The 22,300-nt window shown below is 41.4% G+C and overlaps 1 protein-coding gene and 1 pseudogene across 1 annotated transcript; both read left to right on the top strand.

The window, feature by feature from the left end:
• The first annotated feature begins 11,632 nt into the window (after positions 1–11,632).
• Positions 11,633–15,087, top strand: LOC147003649 (zinc finger and SCAN domain containing protein 4C-like). Its single transcript, XM_085841059.1, has 3 exons — positions 11,633–12,007; positions 13,861–14,020; positions 14,105–15,087. Exons 1-3 carry the CDS (start codon positions 11,633–11,635, stop codon positions 15,085–15,087), a joined length of 1,518 nt encoding a protein of 505 aa, XP_085697185.1.
• Positions 15,088–17,634: 2,547 nt separating this feature from the next.
• LOC147003648 (RNA-binding protein EWS pseudogene) lies at positions 17,635–18,134 on the top strand (annotated as a pseudogene).
• The last annotated feature ends 4,166 nt before the right edge of the window (positions 18,135–22,300 follow it).

The following is a 22,300-nucleotide window of genomic DNA, read 5'->3' as shown; positions in this document are numbered from 1 at the left end:
CGGAGAGAGCATGAGTCTAGAAGGGGAGGAGAAGGTATAGCTAATGTCTCAGCAAAATGGCAAACTCGTCTGAAGGTGGGCAACTGTCTGTCCTGTAGAATGTGTCCCCACCTGCAGGTCTGTTCCCACCCTGTGGTCTGAGAAAAGTTAGCCTCTCCCTTCCAAGAGGAGCAAGTGTTCCAAGACCTTCCCAAAGTTCCTGACCTTTTCATTATCCATGGAGGTCTTTAGGAACTTAAACTTTATTTGACCCCTATTCAAAATGGAAGTTCTATTCAAAAGGCTTCAGTTTGGTTCCTTCTTACAAAACAAATTTTTAAAAACCCCACCTAATTTGTGAGACTCTTTTGTAAGTATCCTTGTTTGTTTGTCATCCCTCACCCTCTGCCACTTCCCCACCCCACGGGGTTCCTTTTTTAGCGCTGGGTATTTTGATAATCCTTATGTAGACCAGGCTGGCCTCGAATTCAAAGGGATCTGTCTGCCTCTGGCTCCAGACAGCAGGGATCAAAGGCCTGTGTTTCCACAACACAAGGCCAATCCAAGTATTATAACCCTCCCTATGCAGTAAAGTTCTTGTTTCCACAAAGGCTCACTACTTTCTTCTTTTGTTTTGTTTTGTTTTTGGGTGTTTTGTTTTGTTTTTGTTTTTCAGGACAGGGTTTCTCTGTGTATCCCTGTGTAGTTCTGGAACTCACTCTGTTCAAGCCCAGTCTGGCCTTGAACTCAGAAATCTGCCTGCCTCTGCCTCTCAAGTGCTTGGATTAAAGGTGTGTGCCACCAGTGCCCAGCTGGCTCACTGCTTTTAAAAGAAATTGACAGCCTGGAGCAATGATGCTTTCCTGTTCTTTTCAGACTAGGCAATGTGAGTAAAATTGTAAAGACCAACTCCAGCTAAGGGGAAAAACAAAGCACCACCTGAAAAACAAGCAAACACACTTGTTTCCGGTTGTATTCCCTTTGCATAGGCTTGAACTCACAGAGACACACTCCTCCCCTCCCCCCTGCACTCCCAATATGAACACACCTCTGCCTCCCAGGTGCTGGGATTAAAGGCATGCCCTACAGCCAGCCAGCTAAGAGATATATTTTAAGAGTAGTCACTATGCTAAAAACAAACATCTATAGCCTTCCAGTTTTAGTTTTTATTGCTTGAGGTTTGATTTTTCTTTAGTTGTTGTTGTTTGTTTGTTTTTTGAGACCACGTCTCACTGTAGCCTAGGTTGGTCTGGAATTCATTATGAAGCTCATGTCTTGTCATGTACCCAATGGACACCCTGGGCTGTGCAAAGTAGACTGGCCTCAAGCAGTACATCTTTGTGGGATAGTTTTACATAATGTGCATTCAAATGCTGATTTCTGTGCAAGGACACCTCATTGCTATTGGATATTGGAAGTGTCATAATTGTTGAAGCATCTCCTGTCTCAATGTTGTGTAAAAATTGTTCTCCATCACCTCTGATTGGCTAAACTCTGGAGAGCTTTTGAAGTTGCTTCTAGGAAGGTCAACCTGATAAATCCCTAGACACAGTGACAATGGGACTTTGTTTATTGCCTGTTTGATTACTTTGATTATTGTCTGGTTTGTTCCTTAATTTAAGCTTTGTTTTTTTCCTTAACTATTTTGTTTATGCCTTAGGACTGGCCATATACTTTGTGTGTACCTAGAATGGTATAAAAGCAGACTGGAAAAAAATAAACAGGCCTCCAGTTTCAGAACTGGCTGGGGTTACTTTACAGTGTTGTCTAATTGTGTTTTTCTTATCAATCCTTTCTCCCTTCCTGAAAAACTCATTGACTGACTGAGCTGGCTTGGTCAGTTAATAAAGATCTAAATAGCCAATAGCTGGGCAGGAGAGATAAAATAGGATTTTCCTTCCCAGTGAGGGGGTCCAAGGTGGAGATAGAGATCAAGAAGGGTGTCATGGAGGGAGTCTCCATGAGGAGATGATGAAGCAGGAGGAGCCAGGGAAAGACTAAGATGGCAGGTAACAAGACATGGGACTGGAAAATAGGCCAGGCCATCATAGTCAGGTCAGAATAGATGAATTTCTCTCCAGTTGTAATTCTTTTTTTTAATTTATTTTTAATTTATTTTTTTATTACGTATTTTCCTCAATTACATTTCCAATGCTATCCCAAAAGTCCCCCATACCCACCCCCCACTTCCCTACCCACCCATTCCCATTCTTTTGGCCCTGGCATTCCCCTGTATTGGGGCATATAAAGTTTGCAAGTCCAATGGGCCTCTCTTTCCAGTGATGGCCGATTAGGCCATCTTTTGATACATATGCAGCTAGAGACAAGAGCTCCTGGGTACTGGTTAGTTCATCATGTTGTTCGAACTATAGGGTTGCAGATCCCTTTAGCTCCTTGGGTACTTTCTCTAGCCTCTCCATTGGGAGCCCTGTGATCCATCGAATAGCTGAGAGTGAGCATCCACTTCTGTGTTTGTTTGGCCCAGGCATATTTTCACAAGAGAGAGCTATATCTGGGTTCTTTCAGCAAAATCTTGCTAGTGTATGCGATGGTGTCAGCGTTTGGAAGCTGATTATGGGATGGATCCCTGGATATGTCAGTCTCTAGATGGTCCATCCTTTCATCACCCAGCTGTAATTCTTTAAGCTTCTGAATAAATATAATCTCTGTGTCATTATGTGGGAGGACACACAAGAAAGACCATAGTTAAACTTTTACATGACATAGTCCTCCTGCCTCAGCCACTTGTAGGCACACCCCACTACACTTGGTTTCTTTTTCTTCTTTTTCTCTGGAGAAAGGATCTCACTATGTAGGCCTAGCTGAAATCATAGATGCACCTGTTTCTGTTCCCTGAGTCTTAGTAAAGGCTTGTACCACCATGCCCAGTCTTACACTTGGTTTCTTTTAGTAAATATTGTGTGTACGTGCATGTGTGTGAATGTTTTGCCTGCATGTTTGTATGTACACTCCCTGCACACCAAGGTCCCAAAGAAGTCAGTTGCAAATGGAGTTATGGATGGCTGTAGGTCACCATGTAGATGCTGGCAACCAGACCCAGTGCTCTGCAAGAGAAACCACTGCTCTTATTACTGTGCTACCTCAGCTAAATGGTTATATAGACAACTCCAGCATTGTATCAGAAAGGTGAAAAAAAGAAAGAGAGAAAGAAAATGATTTGTAGTAGAACCATATAGCTACACCTGGCAGAGCCATTATTCTCTACTTTAATAGGCTTGGAAAATATATATATTTTTAAATTGTATCTCTGTGTGTCTGTGCATACAGAAAAATGCCTGTGGCAATTTGTGGTTTGAAGAGGGTATAGGATCTCATGAAGCTAGAATTACAGGCAATTGTTAACTGCTCGGCATGGGTGCAGGTAACTGAATTCAGGTCTTCTAGAAGGAGTAATGCTCTGGACCACTGAGTTATCCCATCAGAGTTTATCACCCCCACTGACTCTGAATTCTAATCTGAGGTGCCTCATAAAGAAGAAATCCACCACCCAGCTCCACTATATTTGTTTTTTAAACTGAAAATATTTTGAAACAGCTGAAAACACAAGCTTTATTATTTTCACCCTACAAAGACAGGCAAAAATTTCAGCTGTATATTGTGAATAAAGGTGTATATTTATATGATTAAAAAGGTGGAAAAATGGCTCAGCACTGAAGAGAGTTTACACATGCACACACACACACACACACACAGAGAGAGAGAGAGAGAAAGAGAGACAGAGAGAGAGAGAGAGAGAGAGAAAGAGAGACAGAGAGAGAGAGAGAGAGAGAGAGACTGAGAGACAGAGAGAGACAGAGAGAGACAGAGAGAAAGGTATATCTTGGTAAAGGAAAACAGAAAAAGGCTGTTGGAATTTGCAAGAATACAGATAGTTAGGAAAAATGTGGATCCTTATTGCCTTACATATGAAGTATTTCATAGCTCAAGTGTCCCTCGTTCATCACAAAGGTTACTGGTCTCAAGAATAGTAGTATCTTAGGACACAAAGATAGGCAATACATGTTTACAGGCTTGGTCTCAGCTAACTCCCCAACACCATGTGAATACACAAGGCACAAGAAAAGGCCAAAGGCTTTGACTACTAAAATACCGACCTCATTTCAAATAAGCTGAGGAGTTGATATCACAGTGCCATAGGTTTTTCTGGGAGGTCTGAAGAGATCTGTGATTTTATTTTTGTCCGCATCTGCTTTGTAAAACAATCCCTGAGATAATACTACTTTGTAAATTTGTAGGGAGATGTGGCTGAAGTTTTCCTGGGTGAACTTAAAACAAGATCCCACCCCTACCACAACCCACCCCAAACCCTGGAGTTCTTTGTGGGTGAATTTTCAGAGGGAAAATAAGGCTGGGTCTTTGGCTGCTGTTGCTCTTCAGATGACAGGGTATGCTGTAATAGGAAGGGGTTTGCTTGCTTGCTTGCTTGTTTGTTTCTTTGTTTTATAGTCAAGACACTTGTGCAGCTTCCCTTTGGTGTAGATCCTGAAGAAGATGTTTCTTGGGACAAAAGTTTTCCCACACTGGAGGCACTCAAAGCGCTTCTCCCCAGTGTGAATGCTCTGGTACCTCTTGAGGTACGACCAGTGGTTGAAGGCACTCAAAGGGCTTCTCCCCAGTGTGGATCACATTCTGGTGAATCAGGGCAGCACTCTCAAAGAAGACCTTCCCAGACTCACTGCACTCATAGGGCTTCTTTCCTGTGTGTGTCTGCTGGTGCCACAGGAGGTATGACCTGTGTTTGAAGATCTGTACACACTCAAAGCACTTGTATGTGTTCTGCCTGCTGTGGAGGATGTAGTGTCAGATGAAACCTGGCCTATCTCAAAAGCTTTCCCACATTCTTTAGGAACAAAAAGTTTTTCAAGTGTGTGACTCCTGTTATATAAGATGAACATAGAGCGGTGGCTGAAAGCTCTGCAGTATTCCTCATATTCATAAGACTTCTCTCCACTGTGGATCCCCTGGTGCTGGGTAAGATGGTGTTTGCGGTTGAAGGCCTGCTCACACTCCAAGTTCTTGTATGGCTTCTCCCCAGTATTGACCATATGGTGTTGAAGAGGGTATGTGATCTTGCTGGAGACCTTCCCTCACTCGGTACACTCATATGGCTTCAGTCCAGAGTGATTCCTCCTGTGTCAAGCAAAAAGGAACTTCTTGCTGACCACATTTCCACAACAATCATGGCCAAGGCTGACTTTCCCAGGAAGCACTATTTGAAAGCATCCTTGCTCTGTTTCTGAGGAAGCAATGGGACCAGGAGTTGGCACTGACTGGGAGTCCTCAGAGGCTTCTTTTGTTGACTCAGCCTGGTGTGATATGTTTAGATATGTACTATATTTTAAATTAGATTAATTGGTTTGTTAGTTATCTAGTTTCCTGAGTTCTTTATATATTTTAGATATCAGCTCTCTTTCAAATGTGTGGTTAGTGAAGATCATTTTCCACTCTGATGGCTGACATTTTGTCCTTTTTTACTTATCACTTTCATCCAGCTCACTGCTCCCTCTCAGTCACCCTCTTCCAAAATTCTTCTCCTATCCGCTGTCACCTTCCCCTCTGAGTAAGACTCCCTGAAAGTATGATCCACCCTAGTTATTCACATCTTTGTAAGGCTAGGTGCTTCATTTCCCACTGAGGCCAGACAAAGCAGGCAAGAAAGAACATTTCCTAAATGTTGGCAACTATTTTGGGGGATAGCCCCTGTTACAGTTGTTTGAGACCCAAATGAAGAACAAGATGCCAATTTGCTACATATGTGGAAGGCAGGCTAGGTCCAGCCTGTGTATGTTCTTTGATAGGTGTTCAGATTCTGAGAACCCAGACATAGTCTTGAAGAACATTCTGTCTCATACAAGGATGTAAATCGCAATGTTCATACATATTTAAATGCAAGAAGAAGTGAATATGATATATGAAACCAGAGAAGAGGTCAAAAAAGGTAGAATAAAGAGTTGTTGAGGAATCAGTGAGAGCTGACTAGGACAAATGTGCCATTAAAGAGAAAGGATAATGAAGCACCTATACACTTGTGAGAGTGTGTCAGGGGAATGGAGACAAAATGTAAGACAAGAGGAAAAAAATAAATTTGTTTGAAAACATCATACTGAACCCTAATACTGAGGGACCATGAAAGGCAGCCTGGTTTCTGGTTGAGCTAGGTTTGAAAACGTGGTGACCCCAACGGTGACCCCAGCAAGGAATGGAGACTTTTTACCATGCTCCTGGACACCAGGCCCCTGTCCTGAGGCCTAGGCTTTCCATAGGTCTATGGCCATCAGTCAAGTAATGGCAGTGCCTCAAGACCCTCCACAAGTAGAAAATGTGACCACAGATCAAGTACTCTCAAGACAGATCTCCATTTTAATGAGGTACCTAAAGGTCTCAATGGCTTAGCCAATAAATTTCCCTTCCCAGATGTTCCTCCTTGCAAAAGGTGTTTAACTTCAGGCACGCCCTGAGAAAGGGGAATACAGTTTCACTCATCAACACTCTCCTCCATGAAAATAAATGCTTTAAAATCATGGACTGTCTCTTTTCATCTGCATCCAATGTGGGAGGCAAGGAACTTTGTAGGGCTTCATCTAAAGAGTCGAGTCTAGTCTCCAGCAGAAGGCTTCTCAGCGTTCTCAGCCATGGCCTCCACCAAGTCAAGCTGCCCATCGGACAAGTCAAGGTTGCTCATCCTAGTGGGACCTAGCCTGAGCTCCTGGCCCTTTCCCCTCATCCCAGGGCTAAATCCATCCCACTGTGGAGGGACGTTGCTGGGCACTCAGTTCTCAGCTCTTCTGCATCATTAAGTGGTGTCTCAGGGGCCCAATAGTCTGAGAATCTGGTATCTCTGGTCTCCATGCAGTTCCAGGGAAGCATGAGCCAACTTGTGAAATTCCAGGGGAACTCAGACAGCACTTTTCCACACCCGGGGCAGGTTCCAAGTGAATTCACCTAGCCTGATGCTCACCCAAAGCAGGAGCCCTTGAGGGGAAAGCACAGTCAAGACTACCCAGAGCTCCCAGGGACTAAACCACCAATCAGAGTACACATGCAGGGACCCATGGCTCCAGCTTCATAAGTAGCAGAGGGTGGCCTTGTTGGGCATCAATGTGAGGGGAGGCCCTTGGTCCTGTGAAGGATTAATGAGCCACTGTACGGGAATGCCAGGACCAGAAAGAAGGAGTGAGTGGGATGGTGAACAGGGAGAGTGGGGAGGGGATAAGGGGCTTCTGAGGGGAAACCACGAAAGGTGATAATATTTGAAATAGAAATAAATAATCAAGAAAACCAGAACAACAACAACAACAAAACCAGCATCCTACCTCACTGAGTAGCCCCAGCCCTGAGAGGACTCGGGATCCCACCATTTAACCCACATAATAATATGTATACTAATTTAAAATTTAAAATACAAACCAAAAAATTTTTAAAGACTATGGTTTTATAGTGAATTTTACTGTATATTCACTGTAGTTCTAATAGTCAGTGAAGCTCACTCTTAATACTTGACATTGTCATCGTTATTCTTCTCTTATCAGTCCTGGAGTTTGAAATCAGAATGTCATACATGAAAAATGAGTACTGTGCCTCTGAACTACATTATTTCATTTTTTTATGAATTACATATCATTTTGACAAATTGTAGGAGAATGATATGTGTAGCCCCAATTACCTTGTAACATACATACTGTCCTGCTATTCTGTGCATTGAAACACGCCATGTCTGTGTCCCTGATATTTTACTTGAAGAATATGGCATATAAGTTCCTTCTTCTTTGCTTTATAGAATATATTTGTAATTGTAATAATTTTCTCTCTAAAAGTAATGTATTTGTTAAGACTTATTATTTTGTTATTAATTTTGTTGTGATTACAAATACTTTTCTGAGAGAAGTTCTCATGTTGTACAAACTCTATTCATATAAAATACCTTTTCATACAAAAGAAGAATTGCTGTTTTATCCCCATTTCTAACTCTTGTTGTTTTCTTTGTTTGTTTTGTTTTAGAGTTGTTTATTTGTTTGTTTTTGAGACAGGGTTTCTCTGAATATCCCTGTCTGTCCTGGAACTCACTCTGTAGCCCAGGCTGGCCTCGAACTCAGAAATCTGCCTGCCTCTGCCTTCCAAGTGCTAGGATTAAAGGTGTGTGCCACCACACCGGGCCCCAATTCTAACTCTTAGTATAAGTAAAATAATGCAGTGGGTTGCTCTGATTCTGCTTATATTATCATGCTAAATATTGGCTTCTTAATCTGTAGTCGTCCACAAAGTACAGAGCCACACAGCCACCAAATGTTGCTATTTGAATATTGTCCAGAAATACAATTTGTCAAAAAAAAAAAAAAAGCAACTTGCTATGATTGGCCATTGGAGGGAGAAAGGTGGGATTTGAGGATTGAGTGAAGAGATTGCTGGTAGAGGGGAAGAAAGAAGAAAGAAGACTTAAGTGGAGGACGTTGCCATGGGAAGAGATGAAATATAATCTCTTGGAACAGAAAAACAGCAAGTATAAGGGACTTGATTATTGGGGAATAAGTTAGAATAGCTGTAAATCTACCCTATTTAGGCTTGAGTTTGTAAATAAAATAGCTAGATTGTGTTTCCTTTATATGGACAAGCTAGCATTATGGATCCCTTCCAACAGCAACAACAAAAAATGACTTAAAAGCATGGCTTCTACCTTCCTAGTAGTCGTGGTTCCAGGGCAACCTTACTACTTCTATCTTCTTCTCCTTCTCCTTCTCCTTCTCCTTCTCCTTCTCCTTCTCCTTCTCCTTCTCCTTCTCCTTCTCCTTCTCCTTCTCCTTCTCCTTCTCCTTCTCCTTCTCCTTCTCCTTCTCCTTCTCCTTCTCCTTCTCCTTCTCCTTCTCCTTCTCCTTCTCCTTCTCCTTCTCCTTCTCCTTCTCCTTCTCCTTCTCCTTCTCCTTCTCCTTCTCCTTCTCCTTCTTCTTCTTCTTCTTCTTCTTCTTCTTCTTCTTCATGCTTTTGTACTTTTTTTTTTTATACCTTCTGTTCATGCAAGCCTGGCTATGTTTGAGCTCTATTTGAAATCCAGACTTGCCTCAAACTGATAGAGATACTCCAGCATCCGTTTTCTGATCTAGGATTAAGTGTGTAGCAGGGATTAAAGCCACTAACCTCCTTCAAGTAGTCTAATTGCTAAATTTAATTGTGCCTTTTGAAATTCACATGCAGGAAGAACAGTAAAATGTTTACTGTTTTCATGAAAAAACACTTTCATCTGAATGTTTCTTCTGGTTAGTATTGCATTAATTCCTTAATATACTGAACATCATCAAGAGCAATTAAAACTAATTATACATTTTTACATGGTGAGTAAATCATTGTTGTAACAAATGGCTAATTTATTTGAAGAATTTGTAGTGCTTTCTTTGTCATGTGGCATTTTTTTTTCCATAAAGGGAAGGGCAGCTTCAGGTTTAAGCTTTCAAAATTTTTGGTTTTGTGAATGTAAAAGACTTCAGATTTTAGAAGTTGTAAATCACTGATTTTCCAGCCTATTTGGGGGTAAGGGAAAGTAAGGTTCTATGTTTTGGACTGAAGTTCAGCACAATCTCAGTGTTTGAAGATAAAACATCAACACGTGAATTTAGGGGTCACAATTGAATCTATCAATTAGCATGATTGGACAAAGCAATTCACAAAGACAACCACCTTTAAATCCACCACTCTGGAATTAATAGCAAGGATGTGTAAATTTCAGGTCAACCTGATCCACACAGTAAGGCTATTATATCTAGGCATACATAGGAATAAATTGTCTCAAGATGAAATAAAAGAAAACAGAGACAGAAAAACAAAAAGGATTTGTGAAGTAGTGAGGTCACTGTGAGATGTCAGCACTTAGGAGTAAAAAGTTACATGATTGTAGTGCAAAATCATTCTGAAAAACTTAGTGAGATTGTGAGCAGACTAGGATACCATATAGACATTTGTAAAAAACAAACAAAACAACAAACAAACAAACAAACAAACATGAGAGAGAGATGGAAAGATAGAGAAAACAAGACAGAACAACAAAGACCACCACATTTTGCCACACATTTTAATCTCTCCCTAGTATACAGTCCTCATATGATGTCCATGTTTTCACAATAGGCAATGCATGTTCCTCTCTATCAAAAGACATAAGTTCCCTTCAGCCTCCATCTCTACTATATTGTGCTACAGACACCTTCTGGATTCTTCCTGCCCTATCTGATTCCACTATCAAGGATTCTACAAAGTTCAATGAAGCACTTAGGATCCAATCTCTCTGGAAACCAGGAAATTTTAACAAGTGTCCATTGACTACTCTGTGAGAACCCAGGCTCAGAGGTCATAGAAGGTAAATGCTAATCTTGGAATTCCTCTTCAGTGTGGTACTATTTCCATTCACTACAGTGACTTACAACACTTGATTAGGAGATGATCTTCTTCCAAAGAAGAGTCAATCATTGCATTGGAGATGCAAAACTAGGGCTGAGTTAGGATTCCTTACGTGATTCAATCAACAGGAAAAGATGTCTTTCCCTATTTTGTTTGCTTGCTTGTATTTGATGCCCTCTTTTGGCATTATCTGTTCCCCTAGGTCAGACTGACCTTGGATCACTGGGCTTAATAGGCAGTGCTGGGACTAGAGACTCTCCCGACTCAACTTCTATTACTTTGACTACTATGGATAAAATGGTAATCTGCCCCGCCCAGGGACAGGAGGTATGATAGAATCACCGTGTGAATTTAATCGTCATCAGTAACTGACTAACGGAAGCCAGGCGCTATAAAAGGGACACAATCCTAATAGAACCTCAGATGAAGCAGAGCCAAGGCAGGGACACACAGTGCCTCTCTGGGCTTCTTGGCATCACCCTTGAAGTCACTGGAGAAAGAGGTGAGGTGGAGGAATAGGCAAATTTTCCTACCTAGTGGTCTTGAATGTGTGAGTATATGTGTATTTATGTGTGTGTGTGTTTATTTGTGGACTTGGGAGAATCTTCACCACAATTATGGGTAGATCTCAGTAGTTCAATATTGCCTTTTGGAAGCTTTACTGATCAAGAGGTTGGTTTTTCTAAACTCTAAAGAAAACTCTGAGTTGGTAACCATCCAGGTATGTGTGTGGATATTTGTTTGCTTCTCTGTGAAATTAATATTCCTGGTTATTCATTTTAAATATTTTCTTATGAAAGTATTATTCTCTGGTACTTTCGAATGAGACAGAAGGGTGAAACTTAAAATTTGAGGAACAGCAAAATATATCCCATCTTTTCCAAGGGGGGAACAGATGACATTGCTGTGTTCTTAAGATCTTATGACAGATCTATTCACCCTAGATACAGGACTCACTGGTTATTGAGTCAATATTTTTTCTACTTCTTTTCAGGTGTTTTGCCCATTTCCAATTCTATGCAAGCACATTTAAAGAATTATAGTGAAACATTTACTGTCAGGAACCCATAAAACCATCTATGACACAAATCTCATTTTGTTTTGTGTTTGTTTTGTTAACATTATTATTTGTTTCTTCCTTTTTAAAATTGACAGCTTTTAGAGTATATCCATCAACTGTTAGCATTTTCCTAAAGTCACAAAACAGATACTAAACTGCTATAGTTGAGTCTTTCCGACCATTGTCACCAAAATGGCTTCACAGCAGGCACCAGCAAAAGACCTTCAGACCAACAATTTAGAGTTTACTCCAACTGATAGTTCTGGTGTGCAGTGGGCAGAAGACATCTCTAACTCACCAAGTGCTCAGCTAAACTTTTCCCCAAGTAACAATGGCTGCTGGGCAAATCAGGAGCTGCAAAGTCTCTGGAAGATGTTCAACTCGTGGTTGCAGCCAGAAAAGCAGACTAAAAAGCAGATGATTTCTCAACTGGTCTTGGCGCAGTTTCTCCTCACTGGGCACTGCAAGGACAAGTTTGCTTTGACAGAGAAGTGGAAATCCAGTGGCAGAAACATGGAGAGATTCATGGAGAGTCTGACTGATGAGTGCTTGAAGCCTCCTGTCATGGTGAGTTCCTCGGGGACTTAGTTGGAAGGAAAGGCAGAATTATTTGGGTTTGGGGAAAAGTAGGGGGTTTTGTATTGTTTTGTATTGTTTTGTTTTTTTTCTTTGATTGCTTTCTATGTTGTATTTTACAAATGAGATTATATTCTGTAACAAAAATACTTATACTGAAGAAAAATTATTGCCTCAAATTACCATGAATGTAGCAGAAAGGAGCCTATCAATTAGGTTTGATATGCTCAACTAAGTCTAGTGTATTTACATATTAGTAGAGAGAAATTAGTAGTAGAGAAAGTCCTGGGGTGGATTTTAAGGATGTAGAGGAGATAACTTGTGTGTGAGACCCAGCTCGTTCATGGAGATGTTTACTGAGTATTCATGAGGACTATGTTAGATCCTGCCATGAACACTTCTAAACAAGGTTCACAGTGCTAGCCTGTGATCCGTGGAAGCATGTGGCAAAAATTTGGGATTAAATTGACTAGATGGATTCTCAAACTGGCTATTACATATCATTGATTCTCTGTCTAGAAAAATGAGGTGTCAGAATGATAAAGTTCTGATATTGAAATACGGTTGGTGCTGTATACAAAACAGCACCATACCCATAAAAATTTCTGTGATGCATAATGGTGCTTCAGTATAAACATTCAAATTGGGATAGACCTAATATAGATTTAATTAAGTTGGATGTTTCTCAAAGCCGTGATTTGCAAAATTCTCAGTTATTTACAGAAATTGTGAAGCAGTTGAAAATATTCAACCACACCATACATACATCCCTATATACCAATTGAAAATGTTTCCTATTTCACATATTTTGTTTAGATTTTTATTGGTTTAGTTGTATGGTTCATTTCCTGGTTGCTTGCTTGTATTTGTGATTTGCAACATGGTTTCTTTGTATTTGTTTATTTGTTTGTTTGTATTTTGAGACAGTGTTTCTCTGTATAGCCATGGCTGTCCTGAAACTCACTTTGTAGACCAGGCTGTCCTAAAACTCAGAAATCAGCCTGCCTCTGCCTCCTAAATGCTAGGATTAATGGCGTGTGCCACCACCACCCTGCTGCAGCATGGTTTCTTTATGTAGTCCTCCTTGGCCTTGGAATCAGAGGAATTGCCCTCCCTCTGCTGCTCACGTGATAGGTTAAATGGTTTTTGGGTTTTGGGTTTTTTTTTTTTTAGGTATTGTTTTTGTTTTGTTTTGTTTTTTTGAGACAGGATTCCTCTCTGTAGTCCTGGCTGTCCTGAAATTCACTCTGTATATAAATCTGGCCTCAAACTCAGAAATCCTGTTTCTTCATCCTCCCAAATTCTGGGATTAAAGGCACGAGCCACCACTGCCCAGCTAAATTAAATCTTTTGATCACACCTTGTAAGTTAAGAATTATACTGCATATACTCTTTGAGTTTTATTTTAAGTTTAAAATTTCATACTAAGTACACTGTTCACTTAATATCCAGTCATGTTCTTGAGAGCAGGCCTTGTGCTTCTTTGAGACACTACATTAAAAAAAAAAATCAGGTAAAGTTAAGACAATCTGAAAACATGGGCTAGCCAGTTTAAGGAAGGCTTATTCTCCTTCAATGTGTTGACCAGTTAAAGAAACTATGGTTGGCAGAGCACACAGAAACACAACTTTGTGTGTCTCTAGGGACAATGACTCGACATTTGAAAACACATTATCTATAGTAACTTTAGAAGTGAGAATTTGTGAGTGCCAGGAAAGATCAGTAGACTTAAGGCCTAGACAAATGAGCTAATCAATATTCCAGTCTCCCTGTGCTAGCAGGTTGAGGTTAGGTGTCTGCAATCCACATGCTCATGCATAAGAAGAACATGCCTTTCTTTACAGGTCCACGTGTCAATGCAAGGACAAGAAGCCCTCTTTTCTGAAAACATGCCATTAAAAGAAGTCATGAAGCTTTTGAAACAACAGCAATCTGCAACAAGGCCAACACCAGATAATGCTCAGATGCCAGTAGACACCACACAAGATAGATTCTTGGCCACAGGTTAGTTGGTAACCTGGATAAAAGACTCATGTTTTGAGGGGGTCCATTTTGGGTACATTTTCATAGATTGTCTTCTTTCCAAAGGACAAGAAAACAGTGAAAATGAAGGCAACACCTCTTGTAATGCTGCTGAAGTAAATGTTGGTGAAAGCTGTAGTGGAAATGAAATGGATTCCCTTCTTATTATCCAGAAAGAACAGTACCCTGAGCATGAAGAGGGGAATGTTGTTTGTCAATTCCCTCATGGTGCCAGAAGAGCAAGTCAAGGCAACTCCAGGCATCATGTAGACTTCCCGAGTGCTCTGACTACTACAGATGTCCCCATGGAGGAACAACCAATGGATTTATCTAGAAAAAACATCTCTGAGGACAAGAACAATTGCTATAACACTTCCAGGAATGCTGCTACTCAAGTATATAGCAGTGATAATATTCCCAAGAACAAGACAGACTCCCTTTTCATTAACAAGAGAATATATCATCCTGAGCCTGAGATGAGAGATATTCCTTATGGAGTTCCTCAGGATTCTACAAGAGCAAGTCAAGGAATATCTACATGCCTGCAAGAGTCACTTGGGGAATGTTTTTCTGAAAAAGATCCTAGGGAGGTACCAGGGTTGCAGTCTAGGCAAGAGCAGCCTATCTCTGAACCTGTCCTTCTTGGTAAGAATCATGAGGCAAACTTACCATGTGAAAGTCATCCAAAGAGAGTCCTTAGAGATGCCAAACTATACAAGTGTGAAGAATGTTCTAGGATGTTCAAACATGCCAGGAGCCTTTCATCCCACCAGAGAACTCACCTGAATAAGAGTGAATTGCTTTGTGTCACCTGTCAGAAAATGTTCAAACGAGTCTCTGACCGCCGAACCCATGAGATCATACACATGCCAGAAAAGCCTTTCAAGTGCAGCACATGTGAAAAGTCCTTCAGCCACAAGACCAACCTGAAGTCTCATGAGATGATTCACACAGGAGAAATGCCTTATGTCTGTTCCCTATGTAGCCGTCGCTTTCGCCAATCATCCACTTACCACCGTCACCTGAGGAATTGCCACAGATCTGACTGAACTATCTAACATCCTCAGCAGAGACTGGTAGGGCTTCAGCCTCAGTATGTCATCTTCAAACCGAGAAGAATGTTGCTACTAAATTGCACTTACCCAATGATGATATAACATGCTTGTGGATTGCTACTTTTATGTTTTGTTTGTTTTGTTTTTTATTTTTTTTGTGTGTATGTATGTGTGTATAATTTTTTAATCTGTATTTCCATAGTTCTACAGCATAAGTTATTAGAATACTTTGCTGTTAATTCTTGAGTTGCTTCTTGCTTTTAGACAGTGTCCTTCTGTTTGGCAGCTTTATACACCTGTCTTTCTGGCACTAGAGTTTCCAAACATTTTCTGATCTCCACTTTTATTCTCTTTAACACTTGCAAGACAATGAGTTACAGATAAAATATTAGAAATAAAAAGTGGTGCTGTAGAGGATGTAATTTTTAACACTAGGACAAGAAGTGGAAAATATTAAAGTTAGCTTTTTACCAAGTGCCATGCCAGCTTTCAGTAATGTGTGTGGCCCCATTACCTTACAATGAAAGTCATAATTGGAATTTTACTAAAACTCATTTGTTGAGAATTTGGAACGACGATGATATTACTCATGACATGTCTCAATTACAAGCCCAGATCTCTGCTTTAAGCAAAGCACATGTTGAATCTATTAGCATAGAGGATTTGACTCTGTCTATTAGCTCTGGTTTATGGTCATTAATCCCGGTTAGTTGTTTACATTGAGTTATTCTTGTCATAGGAATAAGTATTATTATTCCAGTCATCTTCTGTCTACAGCTCTACAGTCAAAAGAGATAGTTATGAGTTCCACAGATTGAGAATAAAACTTCAACAGAAGGATGCCTTCTAGAACCTGTTGTGGAACTCTTGCCCAGAATAACATACTGAGCCATGGTTCTCATGGCGATGTATCTGTTTTGTTTCCTTTTATTCTTTCTCTTATTTATGACATGCTCCTGGTAGCCTAGTCCAAGATTTTAAGGGAGAATGATAGGTAATAAACCATCTCTTGAGATGGGGTCACTAAAATGACCTTATCCCCAGGAAATCCAACGCTTTTCTTTATAAATCATTTACAAAACATATAATTGTACTATGATAGATAAATCTTTCCCAACAATAAAATTTCATATGGCTACACATTTATCATCAGAAGTGGGTTTTGGTATATGCTTAAGAAAGACTAAAATAAAAAGAATTAAAATAATTTAAATTTATACGTTGAAGATTTATAAAAAAAAAAAAAAGGGTCAGGCACTAGATGTTAAAAAAATAATTGACCAAAAGTCATACTAATCTGCTCTTGGAAATATGCCACTAGCCTTGGATGACTGAATCCATGCTTTCAGAGTTGTAACACTTGGATGATTTCTATAAATAGTAATACTGTCTGTTCTATTTGTGATTCACAGGATACATCTTTTCAGAGTTGTAATGTTTGCTTGATTTTTGTGCTTTATTGTGCCAAATGATAATGATGGTATTTCATATTGCTTCACTGAACATGTCTTCTAAGAGTTGTAATATATATATATATTTTTTTTTAATGTATAAAAACCCTAGCTTGAGAGCTGCAAAATAGACTCAGATTCAAACTGCCTCTATGTTTCTGTTTGTCACTGGTGAATCCTTACCCACCCAGCCTTCAAGGACCCACATTCCAGGGACCCCATACTTGATCAGGGTGATCCATGTCAGAGAGGGCCAAAAATTAACACAGAGACTGAAGGAAAGGCCATTCGGAGACGACCCCACTTTGGGACCTTTTCCCACCTGCAGACACCAAACAGCCATACTATTCCTGATGCCAAGAAGTGCTTAATGAAAGGAGCCTGATATAGCTGTCTCCTGAGAGGTTCTACCAGCACCTGACCAATACAGATGCAGACACAGCCAACCATCAGAATGAGCCTGAAAATACTAATGGAAGAGTTAGGGGAAGGACTGAAGGAGCTTGCAGCCCCATAAGAAGAACAATATCAACTACCTAGACCACCCAGAGCTCCCAGGGATTAAACCACCAAAGGAGGAGTACACAAGGAAGAAGTCAGGACTCCATATACATATGAAGCAGAGGATGGCCTTATTTGACATCATTGGGAAGGGAAGGCCACTTGATGCACGAGAGAAGGGAGATGTAGAGTGATGAGGTGGGAGTGGTTGAATGGGTGAAGATGTAACCTCATAGAGGCAAGGTGAGGTGACTGAGGGGGGATGGGATGGGCATTTCTGGAGGGGTAAACTGGAAGGGGGATAACATTTGAAATGTAAATGAATAAAATGGTTTTTTAATAAAAGTCCATTCCAGCTATGACCATTTAGAAAAATATTAAGGCCTTCATTATTGATGGGGACTTTGAGAATCACTGCCATTGATTCCTGGCCTGAACTGTAGGGAAAGGCTTCCTGTAAAGCAATGCTTCTCAAACAGTGTGTCATAACAACTATAGAACACATATTTCCTCTGGTCTTATAATTTGCAACCATTGGGGAACATGAGAGGGAGACCAACTTTGAGAGAACAGGGAAGAAGGAGAGAAAATGGCTTCCATAGATTACAGTGCCTAAAGCTAACCTGCAAACCAACAGGGCTACAGGGCCTACCCAGCTCAGCCAACTCAAAGATATGCACAGACCACCAAGGCATATGGGCACAAAGCCAGGGAACCTAAAGACCACCTACTGATGTCTGCTATACCCACTGCCACCTAAGGGCAGATTGCATAGGGAACTTATGGACAGCTGCCTACTGGTTATACCACTCCAACTTCCCCCAGGCATTTGGTCAGCCTGCACAAGGATATGGCACTGATGCTTATGACACCAACAATTCTACACTCATCAAAACACAGGCCTTTTACACAGCTCAGTCTGCATATGTCACCCAGGCTGCCTGCTGAGCTTATGATGAGCAGCTAGTAGCCAGCACACAGAATCCATGCCACCTAAAAGACCACAGAATGATACCAAGCCCTCTTAGACTAGTCAAACTCAATCTAACACAGGGGGATTATAACCAGCCTAGCCTCGGATACAGATGACTATCCCCAGCTTTTGTCCCCGCCGGCAAGAACACACTCAGGACAACCGGAATCTTCTGCGGCAAAGCTTTATTGCTTACTTCTCAGGAAGATCCCGACCCCAGAAAATGGAGTCCCTTATATAGCACTCAGCCATGACGTTTCAGCACCTGATGTGGCGTGACAGCTCTTGATTCGTTGCTCGCTCATCACACCACTATTACACCCCGAGAATGAGCAGTGACTAGGAGTGAGTTCACTCTCGCACTTGCGCACAAGGCTTGTTTACTAGTTTGTCACAGCTGAGGCCAGCGCCATCTTATAATGGTGATTGCTCGCGGCACGCACACGGCTCTCCACAGCGATTGCTCGCTGCACGGCTTTCCACATCTCCCCCTTTTTATTTTATTAAATTGAGGCTGGACTAGGTCTGTGTAATTATGCCCATCCGCTGTGGCTCCTGTCTTAGGTCGTTCCTCCAATGTCTCAGCCTTTCCTGTCATAGGGTAACCCTATCGCCACTGGGCCCCGTGTCTTAGGATGATCTGTGCATGAGGAAAGTTGCCCGTCCCTGGATACCACAGTGGTATGTGACAGTAACTACTAAATGACCTATGGCGAACTCTACAAAAGAGGCCAGCCACCAATGTCAACTAATTTTTGAGCATAGATAGCCAGATTTCGGGGGAGGCGCCTTGCTCAATGGCAGCAAGTGCTTGAGCTATCACAACCTTGTCACGTGTTTGTTGGGTTCTGAGCTTGCAAACCAACCAGAGCATGAACACAAGTCCACAGCAAGTGGCAACACCAAATAAACCCACCCCCACCCATTCCTTAAAATAAGAAAATGCAGATGAAATCCAGGAGGAGAGGCCCTCTGTCAATGACAGGTCCACTCGCATTGAGTTGATCTTTAAAACTGCCACCCTCAGGGCCTCAAGAGTCTCATCGAATCCCTCAGACCAATTTCCTGCAAGATACAAGGAAAGCTGTCTAGACAGATTAGCTGCATAAGTAAAATTTTCATATTGGACACTGGTAATACACAGAGCTTCCAGTTTTCTTTCACAACCCAACTGGGCCATCTGGTATAGAACTCCTATCTGTTCTTCTGCCAGGTCAAGGCGCTGATTCAATATCATCAGCCCTCCCTTTAACTTGGTACTAGCAGAAGTTTGGACAGTGATGGCATCAGCCAGATCTGCTGAAAGCTGATTTAATTTTGTGCCTGATTGAACCGTACTAGCCATAGCATACCCTGCAGCTGTAGCAGCAGCTGCACTGGCTGAAATTGCTATGATCACGGCAGCAGTAATTCCAAAATCTCTTTTTTGTCGAAACAGAGATAAGGTGGAGGGTGTTTCCACCGGAACAGGGATCCAACGTGGGATCCGTGCTACCATGGCACGGGTGTTCTTTGTTACGTCCCAACATTGAGAAATCCAACAAGAATCATTGGAACAGACTTCAAATGAATCATTTGAAAGAATAAACAAGAAAGGGGGGTAAACACAGACTGGGGTAGATGGATAATTAATCTGGTTTACCAAAGTTTTATTGAACCCAGTGATCTCTACACTGGTATTAGTATATCCATAAGAATCCTGGGAGGCAGCATGTATTCCCCAATACTGAGCAAATCTTGAGATGCCAGTAAAAGAAGCCTTTCCAACTGCTCCTCCCTGGATAAAGATCAAAGGATTGAGTTCTGTACAACTGCCATTGACTCCACAAAGCACCCACTTGTGAAAGGGATGCATTCTAAAGTCCTGTATGAAAAGTCCCTCTTTCATAACAAATTCCTTCTCTGGATCATCTATCATGTTGGGAGAAAAGGAAAAGGTTTTACTCTGATCTGCCCAACGAGTGATGGAGGATTGACAATCAGACCAAGGCAGTATCAGCCCTTCATCTTCCAAGCTACAATGAGGGGCTATTTTTGGTTGGTGGGGACGTTCTTTGTCTGAAAAGTTAGGTGGTAGAAATGTACCATTAACCCAAATTGCCTCCTGCCAAAAGGTCCGATTTGTAAAGGTTATATCTGCATTGGAAGTATCTTGGGTTGTGCTTACCCAACCTCCTCGGTGCTCATTAAACTTCCCCAAAGCTCGAGCTGTGAGGTTGATACATTTTCCTGGTCCATTAATTTGAAAACATAAAGAACCCTGTTCTAATAAAGAGCGATTTTCCCCTAATGGTGCTCTGGTGGGATCATAGGGTAGATATGGCAAATCTAATGTTTTATTAGTAGTAAAGAATTTTGGAAAAACTATAGCATTATGGCGAACTGGCATTGGTTTAGGGAAAGTCGAGAGAATGGCCCATCTCTGTTCGCCCCTCATACTAGGAACCTGAGACAAGTTCAGCATTGTCTGGATCAGGAGCAGTCCTCGGGAGGTCTGCATCTTCTGCACCATCCTTGATGAATATCTTGCGGGTGAGTCGTTCCGGCAGCCAAAATGGGTTGTCTTCACTCTGTGGAAAAACACAAACAGCTCCCCTGGATCTTATCAAAATAGGATCTGGGCCTTTCCACAGACCAGTTAAGACATCCTTCCATTTGACCATTTCTTTTGGTCTATCAGGGTCTGAGCTATGTTGATCAGCTGCAGAGCGACCTTGTTCGTCAAGATTCAAAAAATTAAGTGTAAAGAGTGCCATAGATACAGCTACTCTTGGCACTGAGGGCAGAGTCTCATCAACTCCCCCTTTTTGTTTTATAAGATAAGACTTAAGTGTACGGTGTGCATGTTCCACAATGCCTTGTCCTTGAGGATTATAAGGGAGGCCAGTCAAGTGAGTGACATCCATTTGACGACAAAATTGCTGAAATTTAGTAGAGGTATATGCTGGCCCATTATCAGTTTTAAGAATTGTGGGCTTGCCCCAAGCACTCCATGCTTCTAAACAGTGCTGTATAACATGAGAGGCTTTCTCACCTGTTAAAGGTGTAGCAAACATAACACCAGAGCAGGTGTCAATGGAAACATGTAAATATTGATTTCTTCCAAAGGAGGAAATATGAGTGACATCCATTTGCCAGACCTGTAATGGTCTGATGCCTCGGGGGTTTACCCCTACATGAGGAGTAGGCAGAAATTGACAACAGTTTTGACATTGGGTGACAATGTCACGAGCTTCTTTCCTAGTTAAAGTGAAACGGCGGTGTAATGTTTCAGCCGTCACGTGGAAGCGTTTATGAAACTCCCTTGCAGCCTCTGACTGCGAGGACAGAGCAGCAGCCACGATTCTAGTAGCTTTGTCTGCCAAGTCATTTCCATGAGACATGGGGCCAGGAAGGCCAGAATGAGCCCTAACATGAGTAATATACACAAGATGTCTTCTATGTAACAAGGCTGACTGAATTTGCTGAAAAATGTGAGCAAGCTTGCTAGAGGGTCTAATTAATCCAGCAACTTCAAGCATATTAACTGCATTGACCACATATGAAGAGTCAGATATAATATTGAGCGGTCCCGGAAAAGTTTCAAGGACTTCTAGAGCTACCAAACACTCTACAACCTGGGGTGATGTCTCATTATATTGTTTAGATGTTACTTGGCCATTTACTACATATGCACCTATGCCAGATTTGGATCCATCTGTATACATTACTACCCCATCCGGAAGTGGGTGTTTGGCTGTTATTACTGGAAACACTATGGCTTGACTTAAGGCAAATTGTAAAATTGGATGTTTTGGATAATGATTATCAATTTGTCCTGAATAAGAGGCAACCAAGACTGCCCAATCGTTAGTTGTTGCTGCCAGGGTTTGAACTTGAGTAGAAGTATAAGGTACGATTAGCATATGAGGTTCTTTCCCAAAATAAGTAATAGCTGCTTTTATCCCCCTAAGTGCAAGTTGAGCAACTGCATTAGGATACCACTCAATGATTTTTGCAGGGGAAGCATTAGGATGGACCCACAATAAGGGTCCTTTTTGCCATAAGACTGCTGTTGGTAACTGTGCAGTTTTTAATATGCACAATTCAAATGATTTTGACTCCTCAATGCGTTGTAATTGAGCATCTTGTAAGGCCTTTTCTACCGTTTGTAAAGCTTGACATGCAGCTGGGGTAAGTGCTCTGTGGGAGGAGATGTGGGTATCTCCCTCTAATATGTCAAATAAGGGCTTTAATTCTGCTGATGGAATTTTCAAAAATGGTCTTAGCCAATTAATATCTC

Source organism: Mus caroli, unplaced genomic scaffold (assembly GCF_978045245.1).
Source record: "Mus caroli unplaced genomic scaffold, Mus_caroli_1 scaffold_8, whole genome shotgun sequence".
Lineage (NCBI taxonomy): Eukaryota > Metazoa > Chordata > Mammalia > Rodentia > Muridae > Mus > Mus caroli.
The sequence above is the reverse complement of the archived record's forward strand: the minus strand, read 5'-3'. Positions and strand labels throughout refer to the sequence as shown.